This window comes from Jatropha curcas, chromosome 3, assembly GCF_041381405.1.
Source record: "Jatropha curcas cultivar XTBG-Jc1 chromosome 3, XTBG_Jcur_1.0, whole genome shotgun sequence".
Classification (NCBI taxonomy): domain Eukaryota; kingdom Viridiplantae; phylum Streptophyta; class Magnoliopsida; order Malpighiales; family Euphorbiaceae; genus Jatropha; species Jatropha curcas.
In genome coordinates this window covers 26,734,245-26,751,071 of record NC_143153.1, presented here as the reverse complement: position 1 = coordinate 26,751,071, position 16,827 = coordinate 26,734,245, and the positions used below count along the sequence as shown (strand labels likewise).

The window sequence follows — 16,827 nt, the reverse complement described above, 5'->3', positions numbered from 1 at the left end:
TTTTTCACAATTTATATTTATAAAGGGACACCGTGTATGATAGATATTCTAGAAGAAGAAATGGAAGGAGAATATTCAGCCTTAGGTTGTGGATAGCATGAATGGTTTAACAAGTGATTGGTGCTTAACACCCCACCACGTTTACCGATGTCATGTTCCATTGGATTTGAAAGTGACCAAAATGATGGTTCATTTATGGATGATTGACCATACAAATTCAAGCACTACCCACACTAACTTTCATCATATTCTTGGCTATTTCTTCTCTAATGAAGCTTGGAAGCACCTCCAATGTCCATGCGTTTAACTTTATTGTGCGAGTTGCAGGTGACTGTGTCGTTTTTAAGATAATCATAATATCAATTAAACCAGGCACAGAAGTTCTTGGAAGAATACCTGGAACTGATATGTTTTGTGATGTTCTGCAATATCCTATGGCTCTTGAGACTCCTTCTGTGCTTGTAATCCGTGTCAAGTCTGGCTTCCTCTGTTTTGCAAATGCCAACTTCGTCAAGCACAAGTACATATACACTACTCTTCCTTTCCATCTATTTTTCAGATACACAACTTAAATTCAATAATGTGCATATAAATAGTAATATTCCTTTTTTTTTTTTTCTTTTAAGTATTATAAAATGGGCAACAGAAAAGGAAGAAGAAGAGAACATCAAAGGAAATGTGAAAAGGAATGTCCAACTTGTGATTCTTGACTTGTCCAGTAAGTCCTTAATAATTTTTTTTCATAAGCTTAATTAGTTAATCAAAAAATAAAAGAATCGATATTTTTTTATGTGACAGATTTAACAAGCATTGATACAGCAGGAATTGCTTGTTTGGAAGAACTGCGTAAGAATCTTGTTTTAAATGGAATAGAGGTACTAATTAGTATTTGTTATATCAACACATATATATTATTCTTTTTATTATTATTATATATTAATTTTTATGAACATTTTTTTTTTATCTCAGATGGCCATCACTAACCCAAGGTGGCAAGTGATTCACAAGCTAAAATTAGCCAACTTTGTGAACAAAATTGGAGAAAGGATTTTCTTGACAATTGATGAAGCAATTGATGCATGTCTCAGTTCTAAAATGGTTGCCATTTAAGTGAAAAGAAAATTATGTCTATTAGTATGCTTTCTTTCCTTTTCTTTTTTTTTGTGTGTCGTGTGTGGTCTTGTCTGTTTGTATGATTGTGTAATAGATATGGGAAATGTAATAAAAATGTGCTTTTCATCTCCTCTAGTTAGGACACTATAGTTGAAGTCCGAGAGGGAAAAAGCACCGATGTTTATGTAGAATATAAATTTTACATGTCAGCAACTGACAATTTTTATCTCACTTATTGCTCCCGATAGAAGCTATTCTACAAAATTAACCGTTTTAACAATTGTTATTTATTAGGTTTCACTAATGGTTAAAGGAATAAATATTTCATATCTGCTCCTTGAAATTTTAAACATTAATATCAGCGTCATATTATAAATAATAGAGATAGTGTTACCTGAAAAGTTGTGGAATCAGGTCAAAATAATAAAATCTGTAAACAGTGATGGAATAAAGAATTCTTCTCAGGAGACTAAAATAAATTTATTTAAAATAGCATATATATTTATATATATACATAGCTGCTGTAACTAAGACAGCAGGCGGAAATTTCAATAGAAAACCATGGTTTTGAATCTAAATAAAAATGTCAATAGCATCTTCCAACCTTTCATGGAGAAATGGAAAGAGCTATATATTAAAGATGGTGACATCTTATAATATTTTCAATTTTTTTCATTTTAGGTAAAAGGAATGAGAGGTAAGAATGCATAAGCAGGAGCAAGTGTTTTGGCTTTCCCCTCCACTTCTTCTATAAAGTAACTTCCAAAAAGTTAGCGTGGTCTGTCTTTAAATTTATTAGAATGGAAAAGCAAGTACATAGTCCAATTCTTTTATGAATAATAAATAATTATGCATTTCTTGTCTCAATACAAAATTAAGTTTTTTATTTTTTATTGAAAGAAAAATTAATCATTTTTTAGAAAAAAAATATATATGCAGAAATCTCGCAAAAAAAATAAAATAAAATAAAAAGCTTAAATGACATCTTTGCACATAAACTTCAAATTAGTGAGTTGACTTGATTTGACTAATGAAGTTGCATTTATGCTCCACTGGAAAGAGAAAACAACAACGAAACCCAATAAGTTGAGACAAAAGTTGAACTTGTGCTCCACTAGAATATGTGGCTAATCACACAACCTACAGCTACTAGCTATATATGCACAGTAGCATACAAAACAATCTTATGCTCTCAAATCAAAATAGGATTGAAGGTGTTCTTATGGTTTTCAAATTCAGATCGGATAGTACAGTTGAATCGGTTTAATAATCGAAAATATATCTATTTCATAGCTTGGATTTGTTATCTGCTCGAATCAGTCGAGTTTGGCTGATTTCCACCTAAATTTGGTTCGAGTTAATAATTGATAAAATGCAATTTTTTTTTTTTTATCAAACCCAAAATCTAATTATGTCATCAGAGTGCTAAACCATAGGCAGAAATCTTTTTTTTTTTTAATAATTTGTTAAATTACTTATATGTGTGTGTGTATATATATAACAATTGATTGTGGTTATAAATTAAACAAGTACACAGTTAATAGGGCATAATTAAAAAAGTAAGTTTTTATTTTTATTTTTTTGGAAATTAGAATTATATCCAAATATTTTAAGCAGTTTATTTTATTCAAGTTTTGAAAATTAGTTACAGTTGTATTCAATTAGTGAAATTACATGATCATCTTATTGATGTCTAGATTCACAAACAATTCAGTTGATTAAAAACCCTACTTACTCGCACCTTTCGAAGATGTCTAGATTCATTGTACCCTAACATTTTTATGTAGTGCTTAACATAACGGATGCTTATTTTGAACTTGTGAATTTTATATTTAGGGATCTGGAATTAATAAAAACAGCAAACACCTTTTCCCCAAAGCCAATGAAGCTCCCTTTTTTAATTCATATTTTCACTTTTCACTTTATGCGTTGTCTCTAAGGATGCCAATGAATAGCCACTTCCTTAATTGGCCTAAACATGTCTACATTCATTGTATCTCTAAGCCACATATTGCATTAAGGCAAGTGCCTCTATGTCAGACCACTCTTATTGAGGTTAAAAGCCATATTTTCAATATGAAACGCAGTTGAGGTTAATCCGTGTAGAGTGGTTGCAACGAAAAAGAAATACATTGTTGAAAGAAACTATTATAATTATGAATAATTGAATCAATTAATTAAAATGCAATTGTAATCTTAACCCCTTTGTTAAGATTAATTAATATCAACTCATCACTTGTTTATTTTAATTGATGTTTTCAAATCTGCAGAAGATTAGTTAAAGAAGAAAGGTCCACCAAAATCAAGAATAAGCCATCATCTTTGGCAAAACTTTCTTGAGACAGAAGAAAGTATTTTTAGTAAAAAGTAATTAAAAAAAATGAGAAAATTACCCAAAATTGGTGAATATTATGGGCCAATTTCATGGAGAATCCTAAACTAAGGATAGGCATGGCCTCCTGAAGAATATAATGAAGATACTCCAGTACAAATATTCTGTAATATTCTGTTCAAGTGATGCTCCTGGAAGAGGTTAAGGCCTATGGGCCTGGAATTTTGGATGAATCTGCTCACCTTTGATACAAGCTGGGCTTAGGACAAGTCCAAATTTAACCATCATTATTGCTAAAAAAGTGAATTACTATTTAATATTTCTATTATGTTCAAATATATTAATCAAGATTTCCATTTTTAAAATTTAATTATATGATCTCTTAATTTTATGTTTATTGTATCACCTAATCTTTTTATTTATTTTTCATTAATTGTTTGTGAACTATGGTTATTGCTTTTAGTGAATTTATATACTAATTACATGAGATATAAAAATGCTGAAAAAAATTACTATTTAAAAAAAAAATACTAAGTGTGTTAGTCACTGCCCCAATCGGCTCAGGCCACAGATTTAGGTGTTAAATTCTGATTTGACCTCATAAAGCTCACCGACCCTTCGAGCACTGATGGAAGACGCTTTCCTCTTCCTGTAGGATCGTGGTTTAAGGCAGCCCGCAAAGTAGGTCATGGCTCTTAGATAGCAAAGTCAATATTTAGAACATCATGCATAACAGGATGATGTCGTAGAAGATCGAATATATATAAATTATAGCTTTTTTTTTTTTAGAATTTAATAATATTTTTTTGGTAACTAAAAGAACAAGGAAAAAAAAAGAATAAAATATCTCAAAAAGCTAATTCCACAAGTATCGTTCTAAAGAATTAAAGAAATTAGAATAAGAGCAGAAACCCACACATGAAGAGAGGAATATACGAATGACCCAACTTCGCCAAATAACCTATAGCAAAATTACTGAGAAAAACATGATGCATATAGCAATTTCAGTCCTAAAGCAACAATCCCTGGACATCCATAACTATAGCTGCTGAAGGATGAAAAGAAGGCAAAATAGAAGCAACCAATCGAATTGCTTTCAGGCTAACGGTTTCAACGATGAGAAAACAAAAACCACGCTCCCAAGCTAATAGAAGACCAGCCCGAGTAGCCAAATATTCCTCAATCTAAAATATTATAATAACCATTATTAAGGGAAAACCCCCTAACCAGAAATCAACGTTATCTCGAACCAGACCACAACCACCAATCAAACCAAGATTAGAAACATTGCTACCCTCACAATTTAATAATATAATTAATAATATTGTTTGCCGATACTATCCTACTTAATCCGAATAGTAAATTTAATATAAAAATTGAGTACTAGAGTGTTAAGATGAAACTAATTAAAGAATTTTATAATTGAATTCTGAAAATTAGGAATCCTCATTAAGAATGGAAATGTGGTTTGTATTGGCTAATTTCAAACTGCTCCCAACCAATTCCTTGAATATTTATCTTAGGGCCTATTGGTTTGCCGGTTTATATCAACCAATGAACGTTCTTAATTTTTAAAATTTTGGTAGCTATTGCTTTTAAAATTTAAAATCATCATTAAAGATATATAATTATTTTTTTATATATTATATATAAATAAAATTTCAGATGAATATATTATTTTTTATTTTTATGTATATATAAATAAAAATATTAATTAAAATTTTCAAAATAATATTTTATAAATTAAAATACATTGCTTCATTACCTTTTTAAACGGCCGCCACATTGCTTTTTTTAAAAATGTCTAGATTCATTGTATAAGGAAGGATGGTGCCTTCATTCTCATTTCTCTCACTTTGTTAATTTCTAAATATAGTTCTTATAAGTTATAATCCACTTTATGATGGTCGTCATCCAAATCATAAACCCACCCTATATTAAACATTTTCAATGAAATTGAATTTTCATAGTACAATGTCATTTTCCTAAAAGAAAAAAAAAAAAAAAAGAAAAATAATTGAACATAAATTAAACAACTCAATATTCATTTTGCACCAAACTGATAGAATCTGAATCAGAATATGAACTTGCTATTTGGGTTGAATCTTCTTCAACCTGGATATCTTCTTGTGCTCTATCTGTTGGGAAAAAAGAAGGTTTTGGAGGCATTATTATGCTTTCAACTTCTCCTTCAAGCATCTCTATAGCTTTATGTATTGGAGGACGATCACTGGGCTTGAACTGTATACACCATAATGCAACTATAACCATTTTCTTGGTTGTGTTTCTTTCCTCCTCACTAATATCTTCTAACTCAATGCTCTTTCCTTTACAAAAATGTTCATAAGCCCATGAAGGAAAGTAAATCTGACTCAAATTCTCTGCAAATGCATTCACATTCTTCCTTCTTCCCGCCATCTCCATTAACAACATTCCAAAACTGTACACATCAGCTTTAAAGGAAATACCTCCTATATTTGCGTAGCAGAATTCAGGAGCCATATAACCTATTATTCCTCTTGCTGCTGTAAGCGTCACCGTGTTACTATACGTTGGGTATAATTTTGCAAGTCCAAAATCTGAGATTTTCGGATTGAATTTTTCATCAAGAAGGATATTGTGCGGCTTAATATCAAAATGCAATATTTGCATATCACAACCTCGATGGAGATAATCAATACCTCGAGCCACACCGAGACAAATCTCGTACATTTTCTCATTGCTCAGTAAATTATTCCTTTCTTCAGAAAATATATATCTATCAAGAGAACCATTCACCATGAATTCGTAAACAAGAGCTTGCTTTGATCCCTCAACACAATAACCAATGAGTCGAACTACATTAACATGGTGAATTTTCCCAATAGTACTGACTTCGCTAACAAAGTCCTTCCCGTTAGATTTGGACTTGTCAAGCATTTTTATGGCAGCAAAATCGCCACTGCGAAGTTTTCCTTTCTATACACTTCCGGATCCTCCTTCTCCTAACTTGTCCTTAAAACCATTAGTCATACTCTTAATATCTGAGTAAGAGTATCTAATGGGCATTAGATTATTGTGAGTTTGAAGGAATTCTTCAATATTAGCGAACATAGATAAATGTCTTCTTCGCCATTTGTAGATAAAAAATGCGATCACACATGGAGTCCCACAAATGAATATTGCTATGCGGCATACCACTGTATAGAAAAAAAAAAAAATACTCCATATGGTTTAGTGGGAGAAAGAAATATGCCTCAATGTTCATAATTAAGCAAAGTAGACTTCTGGAAATATGTTAATTACCAAGGAAAATGAACAAGTCATTAAAGATAACAAGCAGATAAATCAACCAATCTGAAAGAAGATCATAGACATTAATTAGTTTCAAGTCTATATTAGTAATATTATGGCCTTCATAGCCAGGCATTAAGTTGAAAAGTATTAAACATTAAAAACGTCTGGTTCCACGCGGAACAGCTTTTTAAGTAGCTTTTAAAATTTTAATTAACGCTAAACACTATTTTTTTATAGTATTCAGTAATATAACCTTTGAACTAGCTTTTAGAAATTAAAAGTAGAGTTTTACAAAAAGTTAATCAATATAACATTTAACTTTTAGCGTTTTATGAAAAGCTACTCAAATAACTAACAGTTAAATCTATTAAAATATCTAACAACTAATAAAACAGCTAATTTTATCGAACACGCATAAAAGCCGGATCCGCTTAGACGGTGAAAATAATCATATTGAGAATTTCTATAATTATTACTTACCTGGCCGCTCAATAAAGTATGGCAGTCCCGCAGCTCCCGCTGAAGATAAAATGACAAAAATAAATCAATATGCAAAATCGTATAGGATAATAGTTGTAAGAAGGCTCACGGGACTGTGGAAATGCATTCGCTTTAATAACATGACACGTCATATTGCTTCTATTTAATAAGGATGTCAAAAATATTTTGAATCATTGAATAAATTCACTTTTGAATTTTATTAGTTTAAGTTTGTGGCATTATCAACTTTAATTTGATTTATTAAACACTTTAAATTTTTAAAATATATCTATTAAATATTTTAATTTGTAAAATTAGATCAATTAAATACCTATTAAATAGTTGAAAAATATAAAAATATTGTTCCAAAAAATTGCTACTTACGCGTTAAATTAATATTTTATAAATATAAAAACTTAAAAATTTACGAATTATTATTGTTAGTTTAGAAAAGTTTTAATGTTATCAAAATTTATAAATTTAAGTGCATAATAAATCATATACAAAATTTAGAATGACACGAGATTAAATTATAAAATTTAGGATGAATTTATATATTCGGCCAAAATATTTTTCTAAAAGATTGGTTGAATATGTTTTATTGTCTGTCAAAGATTTTATAACACATAATCCTTTCATTTTGATATTGAATTTGAATTTCTAACTAGATATAAGAATTCATTTTTTCTAAAAATGAATAAACAAATTCGTATTATTTTGAGAAGCCACGTGTCTTTTTACTAAGGCGAATACATTTCCTGTCGCTTGGGTGAATATAATATAAAAATTCTTACTTGATATTTCAAGTTGTGCTCTCCATCCTAGAAAAAAAAAAGTGTTAAACAGGCGAATAGAAGTCACAGGTTGAATTTTCCCTTTTTTTTTGTTCTTTTTTGAAATTGTTATATTTGCCATTGGTTATAGACTATACTAATTTGGCATCTGAAAAATGTAGATAAATACTTACAATGAAGGCCATCCAATAGCTTTCTGGCAACAGTCTCTAGAATATCTGCAACAAAAAAAAAAAAAAAAATTTTAATGAATAATAAAAGTTTTTTTTTCCAGATAAAGAAACAAAATAATTTAGCTTTATGATTCTGATATAATAAGAGGAAAAAAATACGACTTTTTAATAACATAAAAAAGATTCTTAAAAAGAAATGAATATATTATAAGATTTTGTACTAAACCACAAAAGAGAATCGATAAGATATTTTATTTTCTATTTTTCATTTTATTAAAATAATGTCCAGGAATGTACTCAATAACAGCACATATCATACAAGAAAAATAATATAATAGTAATAATAGTAATATTTCTTTATTTGAACTCTAATTTTATACAGAATTTTTTAAAAGAAAAAAATTTCGTAAAATTTAAAACAGATAGACAGTTTAATGAATTAAAAATATATATTGACATTTAAACGTAATACTTGCAGGGATTTGATTGCTAAAAGAAATCTATAAAAATATTTTTAAAGATTCTGCTGTAATTATCTATACGTGTGTTAAATATTTATACGGTAATTAATAATAATTTAATAACCAATGAAATTAACTTATTTAGACCCATCTAAGAGTCTAGCCATGGAGCAAACTAATGAAAAATAAATAAAAATCATGTTATTAGAGTTTGATGTTTCATAAAAAAAAAATGATATATCATGTGCTTGTATGTATCCATGCATTATCAAAAAAATATAGATTTCCAATCACTATACCTGCATATTTGCAACGAAACGATGAAGAACAAGCAAATAAACAATAAGTATCATTTCAAATAAAAAAAAATATATTAAAAACGATAGAAAAGTAGAGTACTTACTTTTATCAAATGGATAACATTCCTCGTCGGATGGCAAACCATAATAAGAGGCGCAATGGTTTCTACAGCAAGCTGGGAACCAAGAAACCTAAAATCCGTACACTAAACCCTTATGAATGTTTAAATATGAAATATTGTGAAAATCTTTTGGCAGCAACAAAGATGTCAAAGTTATGGACTCTACCAGGCAAGAATCCACCAAATCAGAAGCATTAATACGAGTTAAAATGGCATAAGAAAAACCTGAATCACCTTCCAACAAATTACTAGAAGAATTATTACTACAAGTAGAACGATTTACGTAAAGTTGAGAATTCACTTGGATTTCACATCTCACGAATACTAAGCTCTGATAAGAATCGTCGATGTCTGAAAAATTTGATCTTGATATTATATTTTCATATCGTGGATCAGAATTCCAATAACTATCATAACGCAATTGGCCAATAGAATGAAGAGGAATGGAGGAGCAATTATCCTTTTGAACATTGGCATCCACTAATCGAATTGTAGCATTATTGTAATTGATTGCCTGGACATTATATACCCCCCAATCCACATATAATACAGCGAGGTTGTTTTCGCAAGCAAGTTCATAATTTCTGTCGCCACATTTTTTAGGGTCGGTTCTTAGTCTAAAAGGATAGCTAATGTTGTGGATTCCGCAAGAAGACTGGCAATAGTTGTTTTTGGTAGCATTATAAGTATGGCAAGCTAAGGATAGAAAAAGAAGGGTTGCATATGCATGTCTAGTGAAGAGGAGACTGTACATTTTGTGAGAAATATATCTGTAGTGAAGACTGAAGAGAAAAATACCTTTTTTGAGGTTTCAATGTAGCTTTATGATTTGCAATGAATATGCATGAATAGAAAATGGTTGTCAGGTCATAACAAGGAAATTTCCAAGCTTTTTAAGTAATTTTATTTATTATTAATCTATTTTCCTCTTTCCCACTTTGACAGAGAAGGAGAAAAGAGAGAATTTTCAAAATTTATTTAAGTAATAGTTTGGTATAAAAATTTGACATTTCAAAGCATGACTTTAGTTTCCCAATTTCACTATATTATTTTGGCCTCTACCATCTATTTTCCTTATATAAAATTCTATTTCTGGTTGCCTATATAACATTTCCATTTCTCTATTCATGCATTTGGCGTTGCATTGTTCCAAAATCTTACTCCTTGAGAGTTTAGAATATGAGTAAAATTAAAAACTTCTATTAAAGAATTTATTTATTTTCATAATTTTAATTAACGATTAAAGATAGATAGTTAAGTTAATCATTGATAACAAAATTCATTTGGTATCTAAAATTTACTAATTCATTAAAACCTCCTTCCAGATTATTTAAATTAAGAAATTATATTTAAAATTCGAACTTGAAATCTCTAGTTAAAAAAGAAGGGATTCATATCTCATCTCTATCCTGAAAAATAGAATTCTAAATATTTAAAATGAAGGAAAAAGAGAATATGCTTTTATGAGAAATTTTCAATACAGAGCAAAATACTTTTGCTCCCACAGAACACGTTGTGGACAAGGAGTGCCTACCCGTTAACATTTCTCCACAGAACACGTTGTGAAGAAAATGAAGCCATCAACCTTTACCAATTGAACTTGAACACACAAATCTTGGACCGCTTTTATGGTTTGGATAGACACCGATGTGAAGCAATAACAAAGACATTTCCTCCAGGTTCCTATTTCTACGGAAGTGATAATATCAGTAGTACGTGGTGAATATTTAATCAAACTGATCTCTAAGGCTACACCACATGACGCGTGGGGTCTTCCAAAGCTGGAGTTGACTTCACTTGACTTTCTCAATTTCACGTTATTAATTATTACTACTTTTGCTTATTTGTTACTCTATTTCTCGATCGGCATTTTATTCTTCTTTTATTTTTCTGGTTGGGTTTAGTATTCCAATTCTCTATTTAATGTCATGGCCATGCACGCATTTGGCTTTATCTAACGCATTATCTTTTCATTTTACTTATTTTAAAATAATAAATATTTTTTATTCTAAAAATATAGTTTTAAAATTATTTATTTATGTTTTGTAATATTTTTATTTTTATTTCTAAATATGATAGATAATTAAATAGACAATAAAAATACATAAAAATAATTTATAAAAACATAAACATTAAATTAGTACAAATATAATTGCAATATTTTGATTTATTAAAAAAAAACAAAGACTATTATTTTCATTTTTTTGAAAATTTTTTTTAACTAATTAATAGAAACTATTAGTTTACTCAAGAAACAATTTTTTTTTCTCTAAGGCAGAAAAAAATTAAAGAAGAGTAATTGATAATATAAAGATTAACATAACATTTAAGTTCAATGTTAGTACCATAAAAATTAAACGTTATAGTTTGACTATTATATTGTTAATAAAAAAGTATATTAAAATATTTATTTACTTGTTATTCCTTTTCTGAATGTCCCAAAATATTTGCAGGATTTTTAAATTTAGACATGTAAATAATTATTTTTCACATGATAACCTTTATGAATATTAATATCTTCAATGAGTTAAGGATAAAAAATGACAAAATAACTTTTATTGACTAAATTCTTAATATGCATGTTTTATCAAATCATGCAAATAAAATGGGACGGAGGAATATAACTTATAGATTCTTGAATGAAATTTCTATATTATACTATTAAAAAATATTATAAAGATATACCAATAGTAAAAAAAATATATAGCGTGATTTTTTATTATTAAAGTAAAAATTAGTAGATAGGCATGTGTTCAGGAGTATGGATTAAAAATATTGAAATTTATAAACATAAATAAGAAAAAATAAAATGAAAGGTGGTAAAATTTATTAATTTGATTTATTTTAAAATTAATTAAAAAATAATTAACTCGTTATTTTATTAAAATCCATGAATAAATAATTTATTTTAAATAATTAAAAGTTGCATAAATCTTCAACTTATCATGTTATTAACACTATAATTAATCAATTATATTTAACATAATTTAATTTAATACATAAGTTTTTAATTTTTTTAATATGAAATAATAACTGCCCATATCATTAAAATTCATAAATTTTGTGATTTATTTATATCATTAAAAGTTATATAAATTGTTACTTAACACACTATTAATTCTCTAACGTTATATTAATCAATTACATTTAAGACGGTTTAATTCAATCAGAAATTAATTTATTTTCAAATAAATATAAAAACAAACAGTTAAGTCATACACATGTTAGTAATTTAGAATCCTACATGACAACACCAAGAAAAAGTACGTCTGCTTTATATATATATATTGATTTGATAGTTTACGACTACAAAAACATATTAAATAATCTTTAGAAAAGGAGACAAAAAAAAATTTGAGGAAGAACTACTAACTCCATTATCAGAAATAGTTGAATTATATAAATTTCTGAATTAAAAAAAGAAGAATAATATATTTAAAAGCAGAGACCAATATACATTTGTCAAGAATATAGAAGAATACAGTGATACAACTTATATATATTATTTTTAAAAAAAGTTAAAGTGTTTTTTGAGAGTAAATAATTTAAAATTAAAAAAAAAATGCATTACTACATCATTTAAAAAAAAATGGAAACGTTTAGATAGGAAACGTTAAAAATACATTAACGATTGTGAGAGGAAACGTTTGTTACTTCATAAATTTGAGAATAAACATTTGTTGCATAGCAATACATTAATACATTGATTGAATAAATCATTGTTATTAATACATTCAATAATCAAATCAAATCAAACCAAACCAAAAAACTCTAATTCAAAATAAATCCAAACCAAGTCAATACATTAATACATTAAATAATCAAATCAAATCATACTAAGTGGAAGCCTAATTGGAGGAATATAACACATGTCAAATTAAAATGCCAAGTGAATATACCACATGTTGACTTTCCAGGGAAAAATACTATATATATATATATATATATATATATAACCACTTCGAGCTATCTACTTGGCTTAATGTATAAATTTGTCCTTTAATTTTAATGCTTTATCCTTATAACACTCTTAATATTTATCCTTATATATACCCTTAAAATTATGAATTTAGATTACATTACATATTTTTCCACACTGCCAATAATAGCCTTTTTTTTGTATTTTTTATTTTTCAATGTAAAATGTTTATTTGAATGTAAATGTTAGAACTTAATTTTAAATAATAATTTTCACCAATTTTTAATTATTCAATAATTTTTAATCCAATTTTGCAAGATGAAATATTTAATAGAAAAATTTTACAAATTAAATTATTTAATAGGTTCAATTTTATAAATAAAAAAATTAAAAAGTGCCATGAGATTTTTTTACATAGAGTAAAAGATTTTCTGGTAATATTATATGTCTTCCCATACTAGCAATTAACATTAATTTTTTAGTGATTTTAATTTTATACACAAAATATTAATTTAATATATGTTGTTATTATAATTTTTGAAGTAATTAATTTTCATTTTTTAATTATTCACTATTTAATCGACTTAATATATAAATTGTAACATTGAATAAAAAATTAAAATATTTAATAGATATAATTTTATAAATTTAAGTGTTGAACATATAAAATCGAAAATTAAATAGGTATAAATTTATGCATTTGGCCTAAGAATCAATAATATGGACAAGGCAATTTAATTGCATGTGGTGCAATTAGTTGAGATTTTTATATTTATATTTCTCTAGCTACCTGGTCTTTGTGTGGTTATGTGCAGATCACTTATTAATGCTTGAGATTTTTATGCAGGTGGTCCTAAATTTATATCCCGAGTCAATATTTTGTTTTTGTATGTTTATGTTTAATCTAATTTGAAATGGAATTTCTTCTAAAAAAAATTTTTGAAATGGAATTAATCTAGTTTAGAAGTTTTTTCTGCTAATTATTTATTTATTTAATTAAATTTTCCAATTCTAAAAAAGGATTAAGAGTGAATTACTTTATAGTATTTGAAACTAAGCGAAATTCTTTATTAAACTCGTGGTGCATCCTTTGAATTAATGTAAGAATTTAGTAATAAATCTCATTTAATAGTAGGAGAAAAATATATTATTTCTTTCTATTTTCTAACCAAAAAAAAAAAAAAATACCAGTCTCTCATTACTGGTAAAGAAAAGAAATCTTAAAAAGATAAAAAGAATCAATCATGCAATTAGTTGAAAAATAAATAAATACAATTGTCGTTGGTCCTATGGAATAAGCTCTTCATACATTTCCAAGCTACTTCAAAGAAATTTGGATGATCCAAATGTCTTATAATCAGGAGTTAGGACCCACCTTATCAAGATTTCTTTCTTGCCAATTACAAATTAAAAAACTAGTTCTAAATTATTGATCATCTAAGCAAAGAATGAGAGTGCTTAATTAACTTGTTAATGGATTTTGTCTCTTGAGCCTTGCAAAACAAATTCTTTACCCCTTCTGTCACCTTTCCTAGACTTCCTCTTGTATAAGGAACTGTTCTTTGGCAGCCAATAGTGGAAGGAGGAGACTTGCGGCTGCTTTCTTCTCAACACTGCAATTCCCAATGCTTCTGCTACGAGTCCTAATTGTGGAAGAGCTTTGCCATTTTTTATTCACTAGTGTTGGAAGGCTTGATTCCTTATTTCAATAAATTTAGTAATAGATTTAATTATTTATTAAATATTAAATGTGAGTAATTGGGCTAATATTATGATGGTAGAATGTTCCTAGATCTTGCTTTTTAGGGCAAGAGATTAAGAATTTTGAAATGTACCAACAATCTAGAACAATTAAAGATGAGAAGTTCAAGAGATTACCAAAAATAAAACAGTAGCACAGTGCTTTAGGACCTCTAAATTCATGCGAACATCATCAAGACTCCTGTTTTTTATACAAGTGATTATCATCATCAGTTTCTTACAATAGAAAACAGAAATCATATACATTATTCAAATAGTTAAGTTATTGTGTTAAAATTACACATGAATAATCTAAGTATCTATCTCGTAATAGAAAATGTAAGGTTCACTCAAATCGTTATAATCTTTTTTCTTTAAAAATTTCGTATGTATCAAAATGAAAACTACATATTTGATTCTGTAAATACCTATGCTTTTGCTGCCCAAGCCCAAAGTATGTAGCCAAAGTTGCCATCTGCAAAAATGAATAAATAAGTCAGGAGATTGAGAAAATCCTGACTGTTTTTGGTTTATTATTATTATTATCATTATTATTATTTTCTAAATACCTCAAGAAGTGGATCGGAAATCTTTTATATATATATAATTTTTAGTTTTTTACATGTTGCAGCAACTATTTTTTTATATAAACATCAAATAAAAATTGGAAAACAAAAGCCACAAGAAGAAAGAAAAAAAAAAAAAAAAAAAAAAAAAAAAAAAAAAAAAAAAAAAAAAAAAAAAAACAACAACAACAACAACGAGAAGTGCTAACAACTGAAATATTAGATACGAAAGATCACAAAATTGTAAACATACCTTTAAATTACCAGCTCTTCTACCAAACTTCTCACCCAGAACCCCCAAAGAATCAATCATACCGACAGGAGCAGGTGCAGCCATACCAATATCTGCAAATGCTTCCTTAATTCGTATACAATCAAATCTTTGAATATTATGCCCTGCACAGATTCTCCCATTCAAAATACTGAATATCTTATCTGCAACTTCAAAAATAGGTGCATTAGCCACAGCTTCTCTAGTTATCCCATCACTTCTGCTAGACTTCAATGCAACGACAGATAAATCTTTAGGCCTAATTAGGGTACTAAAACTTTCTAATTCAACAAGTTTTCTTGGACATACTATAATTGCACCAAATTCCAATACCCATAATTTTTGTCCAATTCTATTGGGTAGTGTTGTTTCTAAGCCAAAAAATACAATTTCTGTTGCAGAGGTGTCCATTAGATATATTTTTTATGGGTTTTCTTCTAATTTTGGTTTCTGGGTTTTGTTTTCTGATCATTCTGGCCGTCATCATTATAAAGAAGGAAGAGAATTCTTTCCATTTGAGTTTGATTGACTTGTAGTTAAAGTCAAGAGCTCAATTAGGGTTTCCATGGGTTTGTATTATAGCTTTGGATTAGCTTCTCCTTGGGGATTTGCAAATCCAGTTGCATAGGAATAATATGTTGTACAGAAAGTTAAGAATAGCTTTTGCTGAAATTACTTGTTGAAAAAAGTTCACAGCTTTCTTCAAATGTAAAACCAGGCAATATTGAACATGTTGCCATATTTGTGGGAAAAAGGAATTGATTCTTCAATTGCTTAATATCTTTTGCATAACTTGGATTATTTCTCGTCCTAAATCATCTTCTTTCCTTTGCTATGCACAAGGGAAATGGCAATTCTGAAATATTATACTTTATAGGCTGTTTTGTTTATTACAGGATTTGGAATCCCCTTTCTTCATTGAATGAGCATCTTTGAGACAAGCAAATTGACAGTGGGCAAAACATTGATATAATGTAATAAGTTAAACCCAATGAAATCGAACCGAAAGTAATGAAACTTTTTGTGCTTCTGGTTGGGTGCCGGTTGTTAAATCTGACAACCAAATCTTAAGTTCAGGTTTGGTTTTATAAATTTAAAAAACAATTTAACCCACGCGACCCAGACCATTATATTGTTTTTCTAATTAATTTTAAGAATTTTCTCATAGTTTTAATTACTTACAAATTCAATTTACTCAAGTTTTCATTTTCTTTTTAAGTGCATTTTTTACTTTAATTAGTTAAATTACAAGAACTTTTTCTCTTGGAATTTTGTGATGGC

At 28.1% G+C, this 16,827-nt stretch overlaps 1 protein-coding gene and 2 pseudogenes across 2 annotated transcripts; 1 reads left to right on the top strand and 2 right to left on the bottom strand.

Annotated features, from left to right (window-relative positions):
- The first annotated feature begins 219 nt into the window (after window positions 1-219).
- On the top strand, window positions 220-1,344 carry LOC105628155 (low affinity sulfate transporter 3). Its single transcript, XM_089719613.1, has 4 exons — window positions 220-520; window positions 627-718; window positions 799-875; window positions 970-1,344. Exons 1-4 carry the CDS (start codon window positions 270-272, stop codon window positions 1,108-1,110), a joined length of 561 nt encoding a protein of 186 aa, XP_089575739.1. The 5' UTR covers window positions 220-269; the 3' UTR covers window positions 1,111-1,344.
- A 4,109-nt stretch (window positions 1,345-5,453) lies between these two features.
- LOC149497811 (rust resistance kinase Lr10 pseudogene) lies at window positions 5,454-6,619 on the bottom strand (annotated as a pseudogene).
- A 7,579-nt stretch (window positions 6,620-14,198) lies between these two features.
- Window positions 14,199-16,085, bottom strand: LOC105650855 (protein NEN4-like; annotated as a pseudogene). Its single transcript, XR_016320145.1, has 4 exons — window positions 15,529-16,085; window positions 15,138-15,184; window positions 14,848-14,911; window positions 14,199-14,668 (listed from the first exon to the last, which is right to left on the bottom strand). The product of XR_016320145.1 is annotated as a protein NEN4-like (transcript).
- Between the last annotated feature and the right edge of the window lie 742 nt (window positions 16,086-16,827).

Coding starts and splice junctions, on each gene's coding strand:
- LOC105628155 (XM_089719613.1), top strand. CDS start 270: ATGAAGCTTGGAAGCACCTCCAATGTCCATGCGTTTAACTTTATTGTG. Junction 521..626: donor GCCAACTTCGTCAAGCACAA/GTACATATACAC, acceptor TTTTCTTTTAAG/TATTATAAAATGGGCAACAG. Junction 876..969: donor TTGTTTTAAATGGAATAGAG/GTACTAATTAGT, acceptor TTTTTATCTCAG/ATGGCCATCACTAACCCAAG.